The sequence below is a fragment of the Aquila chrysaetos genome, chromosome 20 (assembly GCF_900496995.4).
Source record: "Aquila chrysaetos chrysaetos chromosome 20, bAquChr1.4, whole genome shotgun sequence".
Classification (NCBI taxonomy): Eukaryota; Metazoa; Chordata; class Aves; order Accipitriformes; family Accipitridae; genus Aquila; species Aquila chrysaetos.
Window position 1 is genome coordinate 854894 of NC_044023.1, and position 8790 is coordinate 863683.

At 55.7% G+C, this 8790-nt stretch overlaps 1 protein-coding gene across 3 annotated transcripts in view; it reads left to right on the plus strand.

Annotated features, from left to right (window-relative positions):
* The window catches only part of PHF2 (PHD finger protein 2), an 86405-nt gene extending 80587 nt beyond the window's left edge, over nucleotides 1-5818 (plus strand). For 2 of the 3 annotated variants that reach the window (XM_030043475.2, XM_030043473.2), the window contains exons 19-22: nucleotides 212-307; nucleotides 1233-1342; nucleotides 2565-2826; nucleotides 5593-5818. In XM_030043475.2, coding sequence (XP_029899335.1) covers nucleotides 212-307; nucleotides 1233-1342; nucleotides 2565-2826; nucleotides 5593-5681 — 557 coding nt within the window. In that variant the 3' untranslated portion in view covers nucleotides 5682-5818. The remainder of the gene's footprint in view (nucleotides 1-211; nucleotides 308-1232; nucleotides 1343-2564; nucleotides 2827-5592) is intronic. The other variant, XM_030043474.1, reaches the window with a different exon arrangement.
* The last annotated feature ends 2972 nt before the right edge of the window (nucleotides 5819-8790 follow it).

An 8790-nucleotide genomic window follows, 5' to 3' on the forward strand; every position in this document is an offset into this window, starting at 1 on the left:
GACAGCAGCTTCCAAGTGTAGTGTGTGGGTGAGAGCAGGAGAAAGTCCCCTGAGTGTTGCAGCTATGTCACCACTCACTGGTACTTCTGGGGTACCTTGCTATTCTAGCTGTGATGCCTGTAGTCACCACACCTATACAGAACAAGTGTGCCTCTATGCAGGGTAGAGCTGTTGCCTACACTGAAACTATTGCCTTTGTTTCCTACTGTAGTTTACCCTTCTCTTGAATCAGATGAAGATAATCCAGTATTCAAATCCCGATCAAAGAAAAGGAAAAGTTCAGATGATGCCCCTTACAGTCCAACGGGTAAGTCCATATGGTCTCTGCTGCCCAGACTCAGGCCAAGTCCTGCAGGTCCCTAAGAAACCAGCCATTTTTCAAGGAGTGTGGAAATTGTAAGACCGAAACTAGCAATTTCTTTACCACATGAAGGATTAATCCTTTCCAGCACAGTGGAAAGTGGTATCGTGCGCTGGGACTCATGCTGAGCAGCGTTAAGCCTTCCTCTGTCAATCAGTTGGCAGGCAAAAGTAATTCCTCGGCGGGTGGTTGGTTTACTTTTCTTCACATTCCAGGTGATGGAACAATTGGTGGCCACCGTAGCAGTGGTATAACTGTGAAACCCCAGACAGCTGAGTAGCCATGGCTTTTAGGTGTTGACTGTGTAAAGAGTAATGAGAGAGAGTGTGGGAATAGTCTCCTCCAGGTTCAGCCAAAGCTGGTGGTCTGGAAGGGTGGTTTTGTTGCGACTCATGAGAGGCAGTGACAGGCCAGGGTGTCCTTAGACCCCTTTGATGTGGCCCACTAACGGGAGTCTCCACAGCTTGCTGTGTGTGTGACAAGCAGCCCGTGTCTCATCAGCTTGTGGCACTGCATGTGCACCCCCAGCTGATGGGGCGGTGAACACTGCCCATTTGGAAATGATGGTGGAGTCGCTCATATCTGTAGTGTAGGCAGAAACCTCCCGTGCCTTTGGCTTCAGGTAGCTGCAGCTGCCAGCAAAGTTGCTCAGCTGTGTTACGTCTTTATTGGCAGCTTCTCCCCAAGCCACTGTGACTGGAGGCTGTTGGCATCTCCTGCCTTCGCACGCATCCTGGGGAAGGAAGGGCAGAGGCTGTGGCATCCCTGGCCCTCTCTGCTCAGGAGGGCAGAGCCTCGCTGCCCAGTGTGTGGTTATGCCGCTCACACGGGCACCTTCTGCACGTCTCACTTGCATCTGCTTTCCTTGTAGCACGAGTTGGCCCCTCAGTGCCTCGACAAGACAGACCGGTGCGAGAGGGCACGAGAGTTGCCTCCATTGAAACTGGACTTGCCGCTGCTGCCGCGAAGTTGTCACAGCAGGTGAGGTTGCTTGAGAAGTAGTAGTTGTCAGGAAATGAAAGCCCTCTCCCCCAGCAGCCCTCATGCCGAAATAGCAGTGCAGTGCCCATCCTCCTCAGTGTTTATTCATGCCAGTGACACAAGGCTCAGCAGTCTCAGGGGAGATAAATGGGATGAAAGTCCAATGGTGTCACAACGTATTGGACAACACCGCAGCACAGAGCAGGCGATGTATTGGAAGTGTAGAGAAGTATGAGTGAGCGAGTATAGCTACCAGGCTAAGACAGAAGGAGGCTGCCCGAAAGGAGCGTGCATGAACCGCATATTGATGTGTGTTTGAGAGTCTGACTGGTGTGATTGACTTGTCTGTGGAAATCGGCTGCTGAGAAGTGTAAGGATTTACTTCAAAAGATTTGGTGAACCGTGGGTAGCTATGGGTCAGTTTAGCAAAGATATTGAGGCACTTCGGGTGTTGATAAGTGTTGTGTCACTGAAGAGGTCAGATAGATGCTAAGCACCTCATGCACATAGGCCCCACAAATGTGACACCATGAGGCGTGACGGTGACAGGGTCTGCTGGAGCAAGGTTGGTGAGACACCTTGGCAAGTTGCTGGAGATGCAGGTTTTGGTGCCATTGGGCTTCTGTGATGTGTACTGTTGAGTAGAAGAGCTCTAAGAATGGTAGCAGGGTTTCATCAAGAAGCGGACTGAAGGTAGGCAAGGGAAACAGGATGGTGACAGACCACTGTTCTCATGGTATGTATGTATAAGTGCAGTTACAGGTTGAGAGATAATGTGTGTGTCCTAGCAGGAAGCAGAGTCTGTGAAGCAGTGGGATGTTTAATATCCTCCATGCTATTGTGAAAGTGTATGAAGATACCTGAAGATAGGAGGTGCCAGTTTTTGTGGAACATCGAAAGATTTGTTCATGCAAAACCACGCTGGTCTCCCAAGGCAGGGTCATTTTGGTCCTGGCTGGCTCCTGCTCGCCGCAGTGTATGCAGAGTTAACAAACAAGGAAGTTCTGCACAAAGTGCATACGTAGATGCAAGAAAGACAGACGTGTGTGTGCAGCAGAGAGAGCTGTGAGCGAGATGGTATCCGAACAGACCCTGAGCAGTTTGTACATGGCAAACTTCGTGGGTTTTCGTTGTATCAGGACCCTAAGCAACGCCGCTGGCCCTTGCCGTAGCTAAAGGTCTTCCGGGGATTAATCTGAGCTTCATGTTTGTCATTTTAAAGGAGGAACAAAAAGGCAAGAAGAAAAAAAATACCAAAAAGAAGCTGTCAACCAACAACGCGAACAAACCGGCTCAGGAAGGCAGCTCGCCAGAGCCGAAGCTGGAGTCACATGCCAGCAGCCTCACAGATCACGAGTACACCGCAGGGGCCAGCACCTTTGGGGTCGCCCAGCCTAACAGGGGATCGCAGCCGATGGCACCCGGTGTTTTCCTCACACAGAGGAGACCCTCATCATCCTCGCAGAACAATGCCTCCGCCAAAGGTACCAGGAAACGCCTGGGGTTATGGTGTAGGAATGGGGAAGGGTGAATTGGTCATGTAATCCGTGCCTTTTGCAGGGCCCTCACATGTTGTGTCTGCCGTGGGAATGTAGAAGTGCTTTGGCAGGTCAGATCTGGTCGGAGATAGGGCCCATGGCCTTGGCTGTCCTGGCCCTGGGGGCCCAAATATGCGTTTTGCTGCTGGGCTGATTGCTGCAGGGTGTGAGGCATCCCATGCTAGGAAGTACTCCTGAGCATGCCCCGAGGCTCCTGAGGAACACCTGCAGTGGTCACATCACAGTCCAGCCTGTCTGGTGAAGCCTTGTCCAGGGGAAGATGCATCCGTGAAGGCTGTTCTGCCCAGGGCTAGGTCAGGCACTGCTGTGGTTGGGTGGTGTTTGCACAGCAATACCAGTGCTGACATGTACATGAGGACATCCTACCCAGCAGGTGTAGAGCAGTGCGAATCTGCAAACCTGTCTTGAGAGTTGCCACAAGGGAGCAGAGGAATATCAAACCTTGGGAGTAACACAGCTACACAAACAAAGCCAAGAGGGAGGAAGAGGTCGCTTGTTTTCTGCTGTAGGGAGAGCATTATAAAGCTGAGGCTGTCCTGGAGTCTGGGCTAGGACCTCCTCTTCTCTGCTTGAACTTTGCTCAGGAAGTGTGACAGAGGCAGGTGTGTGGGACGGGCACAGCGTAGTGTGAAGATTAAGTGAGCGGCCCCACTGGGAGAGGCCCCGAGGTAAAAAGTGAGGCAACGTGGCAGATGTTTCCCACATCCCCCTGTGTTTGAGTGGAGCAAATTAGAGGTAGTGCACAGCGTCCTGGCAAACAGTAGAACATCAGAGGAGCTTGAATGGGCCATACAGGAGGGTGTGCATAGCCCATGGTTGGTGCTAGGGTCCTGCCAGGAGCTGGTAATACCTGTGGCTGTCTGCAGAACCAGAGTGGAATGAACGTATTTGCCTGGAATTGTGTCTGTGGTGAAATGGTTGCATTAGTGAAACAGGTCCAAGCCAGTGGAAGATGCGATGGGAAGAGGAGTGCTGAATGGAGCTGAACCCCAGTCTGGCCGGTGAGGTGGGCGGCCCAGTCAGGGCATCGTGAAGGGAGCCTGACCAGGCACGTGGATCACACCTTGTCCGTGGTGTAGCTCAGTCCTCAAAGGAGGGAAGGAGCTATGTGCCAAGAAAGCGAGTGGCTGACCTTGCAGGGAGCGGAGCACTTTCAGGACCTCCTGTGCAGGGTCTTGGGACAACTGGGGGCACCAAGGGGACTTCAGGGTGTCTTGCTGCATGGAGCACAGGAGAGTCCTGAGCCTGGGGACTACCAGATTGGGCATCACTGGGAATGAAGGAACTGTGGAAGGAGATGGTGGGATAAAGCAGAACTAGGGAGCTTTAGGACTTCCTCAGGGAAGGTCTCTCAGTCTTAAAGAGTGAGGCGAAAGGATGAGAAATGAGGAAACTTCCTATGGAAGGTGTCACCCACACTGTCGTGGTCTTTAAGGCTGGGGCCCTTAATGCAGATGGGAAAAGTGGAGAGGAGCTGCGTCTCTGCAGGTATCGCACACGAGTGCACCAATGGCGGTATGATGGGAAGAGAAGAGGCTGCGTGGGTTTGTGTTGTGCCCAGCAGTCCCAGGTGCCTTGGTGACCGGGGGAGTTTCTGGCCATGAAGTGGTAGCTGGGCGAGCGGTGGGGCAGCAAGCAGCTGTGGTAGGTGCACGAGGCCCAGGACCAGTATGCAGGGAGCGCAGGCCTCACTGAACCACACAGCTCACGAGCAAGGGCCTGGGCTCATGGTGGTGTCCTCTCATCGGTATGGGGACAGGGAACGTTGTCCACTTCGGGTGTGTTGTAGTGCCGTGCTGCTAGCTTGAATCTGTAGGAAGGAGGGGTGTGTGCGTGTGTGTGCATGTGCACCTGCGACTTTTCAGTGTCCTTCTGGCAAGGCTGGGTGCAGGTGGTCTTTCTAGTGCTAGGGGAAGAGACAGCAAGAAGAAACGTGGAGCAGCTGTGGTACGCGGGTCGGTCTCAGTGTGGTGGGCAAGGGACCAGTCATCCTGGGGGCAGTGCTTGGCCCAGGACTCAAGGTGGCATGCGAGCTCAGCATCCCTGTGCCGCAGGTTTCCCTTAGAGGATGGCAGAGAGGTGCCCAGAGATCCCTGGGGAGCGTGCGGGTCCATAGCGAAGGCAGGCGCAGTAATAGCCTGCCGGGTTCGAGGAGCTGTGGGGTGCCTGCGTGTGTGCGCAGCCTCTCCCATGAGGCATCGCGGAGCCGGGACGGTGCTGGCGTGGCTGCGTTCGGACTGTCACCCTGTGGGCAAAGAGGACACCCGCGAGCAGTTAGCCAGGCCGGGTGAGGGTACGGGGCGGCAGGGCTGGCACTGTGGAGGCAGGAGGAGGCCCAGCAGAGAAGGGCTGAGATGAGCCTTCCCCCCCAAGCGGGGTGTGCTCGAAGGGATGCGTCCCCGGGTGCGGGTAAGCAGCGCGCCCCGGCCGCGGCGGTGCGGGCTCTTCGGAGGCCGTGCCCCCCGCCGAGCCCTGTCTGATGGCTGGCTGCGGCGGGGAGCCCCCACGCTTGAGCGGTGGTCGTGGCCTTGGAGGTGCTGGGCGGGGGGGGGGGGGGGGGGGCGGCCGGGCTGGCTGCGGGGCAGCCCGGAGGGGCTCCGGGGGAAGGAGGCAGGCAGTGCGGGGCCCGAGGGGTCACGGCTGCCGGGCGGGAGCGGGCCCTCACCCCGCTCCCCCCCGCTCTCCTTCCAGGAAAGCGCACGAAGAAGGGGATGGCCACGGCCAAGCAGCGGCTCGGCAAGATCCTGAAGATCCACCGGAACGGGAAGCTGCTGCTCTAGCGGCGGGGCCGGCGGGCAGCCCGGAGGCGCCGCGCCCGGGGACGCTGCCGCTCGACTCTCGGCCACCACGACAGTAATCCCTTTAACTTTCAGCGGTCGGAGTGTACAGAATCCTGCTATAAATATTTTTTAATATAGATGTCCTTTCTCAGAGTGCTGAGAGTGACTAGCCGCAAAAAGTTAATACTAATCCCGGCCGCGGAGGAGCGTGCCGGTTCCCCGGCCCCGGCCCCGGCCCTCGGGCGCAGCCGCCGCCGCAGCAGCGGCGAGGCGGGAAGGCGCCGCGCCGGGCCGCGCCTCTTCCCGCCCGGCGAGGGGGCGGCAGCGGCCCGTGTCGGGCGGCGCTGCCGGGCGCTCGGGGCGGGCCGGGGCCGCCGGGGGCCGGAGGGGACCGCGGGGGCCGGCTTGGGCCGGGGCCGGGGCCGGGGCTGTTGGGGCGAGGCGGGGGCCGTGGGGCGGCGGCGGCGGCGGCCGTTGGGCCGTGAGGCGTTGTTGGGCCGTGAGGCGTTGGGCGCGTTTCTCAGGCAACCCCCTGTCGCCCTGTGTAGCTGCGTTTCCCGAGGCATCCTTTTCCTAGAATGTAGCTTGTACATAGCTTTTGGAATAACCACCGCCGGTTTTTTATAAGGGGAAAGTCTCTCCGGGGCGCCGCCCGCCGGTACCAGCTCTTTGCGTAACTTCTTGTACGAGGAGGGAGACAGTTATTTTACTAGCACCTTGTGGAGTGTTTCCGTGTTTTGTGACGATGTAATTTATTAATGTTTGTAGCTTTTTATATTTGTACATTTCTTATGGGCTTTGTTTATATACACACATTACCGGGGCGCGGCGCCTGCGGGGAACCAGAGCCACCCGCGGCCGTGGGCGAGGGCCGCGAGGGCCGCGCCGGCCTGGGCGTCGCGCTGGCTTTTTTTATTATGATTATTATTATTAGTATTATTATTTTTTCGCGACATGTACATTTCTAACAAAGTTTATCGTGGCTATCTATCTATGACGGTGTTTTATTTACCGATTCATATCAAATGCTCTTGTATCGAGTTCACGAAATCTAAGTAAACCTAGAGCAAAGTTTAAAAAAAGAAAAAAAGGAAAAAAAAAAAGAAAGCAAAGTAAACTATTTCAGGTTTTGTACACAACCGCCTGGGCCTGGCCTTTTTGTGGGGTCGGCGAGGGGCAGTGCGTGGGCTCGGTGGGGGAGCAGAGGCAGCTGCGGGGGTCCCTGCGGGTGGGTGGGAGGAGCGGGCAGGGACCCGCCGCAGGTAGAGGAGGGCAGACAGCCCGGCATGGCGCTCTGCCCTCTTCAGCCCGCTCCCTCAGCAGGAGCAGGCAGATGGGGGGCTCCGCTGCCCCTTTGCAGGCACACCACTGGGTGCTAAGCCTGTGCCCCATCTGCTACCCGAAACCCCTACCAAGACCTCTGCTTGCTGTAGCATGACAAGAAGCCCCGGGTAATTTGGCATGGCCTTGAGTGTCCTGGTAAGATACCCCATGGTCCGCCCAGACATGTCCACCCACTGCCCAGCTCTGCTCTCATCATCCACCTCCCTTGGACAAGCATACACACTCGTTTCCCTCTGTTTCCTCCCTCCATCTTGGAGGTCACCAGGTGCTACAGGCTTTCCCCTTCTTTTCACCCGCTGAAACGTCAGGTATCTCACGATTTACTTTGAGCCGTTTCTCCAGATTGACCCTCCCGTCCCTGGCACTGTTTTCCAAATACTCCTTGGTTATCACAAGCAGGACTGAACAGGATACCCGTAGACACGCGCAACCGCTGCTGCTCCTGCAGTTCTCTTTCCTAACACAAGGCTGTTCACATGTCCCACACCTAGGCTGCTACCTAGCACTTGGCCACATTATGCTGGCAGTGACGCGAGCCAACCGCGGCCTGCACAGTTACCCGTTGCCCCTTCTGACAGCCCCAGCAGGCTCAAGGTTAGCGTTGCAGAGTCCTCTACCTAGAGGTAAGCATGATGAGGCCTCAAACCCCAATCATGTTGTATTTGCTTACTAGATGACAATGGGATGGGATAATATGGAGCTTTTCACTGGCCACATCTCTTCAAACAGGTTGCCTTTTGATGAAGTGTCATTGTAAGTAATTCTTTAAGACAGACAGAAGGCCAGGTGTGCTGTTGAGGGATTGTTTTCTTTCTGGGAGGCTTTGCCTCTGAGATGCCTACAACACCATGTGTCTGTCCTGGGTCTCTGATGATGCACAGCCAGCCATGTGTGTGCAGGAGGTTGCCTGATACTATGTGCAGTACGAGGCATTGCAAAACTCATCCCAGCTAGATGTTGTCAGCTTTCAAAGCAGGCAGCCAGTGGTGACAACGTGGTCAGTGGATGAAGACAGTGTTCCCCAGGGGAAGGCTCTGACAACCCATTTGGACTGAGGAATCTGAAGGAAGGCTGGGAAGTTACTTTCAGCCAAGGGTAAGCTTTTGGCCAAGGAGAGCATGACAAGTGTATACAGCGGCCCAGGGAATGTTCCTGTGGGGAACAGGGCACCTGGGTGGGTGTACCAAAAGAGGCAGCAGTTTGATCCTCTCTCGTTGCCTTCCAGCAGAGAACTTAGCAAATGTTGGCCGTCAGCTCCTTACAAAGGCACAGGCCAAAACAGTAGTGCTTGGATAGAGCTTGGATAGACAGAGCTTCCCACTACGCGAGCTCCCAATCACATCTAGTTCCCACCCCTACTCAGGAGTTCCCTGCAAGAGCGGGGAAATGACCGCCAGCAGGGATGTGTCCTGCCTGCATCCCCACACCTTCCCACTCCTGCCTGTGTTTTCCCACCAAGCATCTTGCATTGGCTCACTGACCTCATGAGAAGCTCACCCAGAGCCAAAAAAGAAGGTGTTTCATTTTCCTGTTGGAAAGGTGTTTTGGCTCCTGGCAACCTCCACCTCCAACAAGTGCTAGAGCAGGTGGGTGCTCACATGAACACGGAGTGGATCAGGAGTACGACGTTTGCTGGCTGCAAACTCCTGCCTTGGCTTGGACACTGGCAGAACTGCAGCAGCATGACCAGCGTCTTTAAGGCCATGTGAGGGTGTGTGCTGCTGAGCAGGCAAACAGCAGTTTCTTTGAGACACGCTGCCTTCCC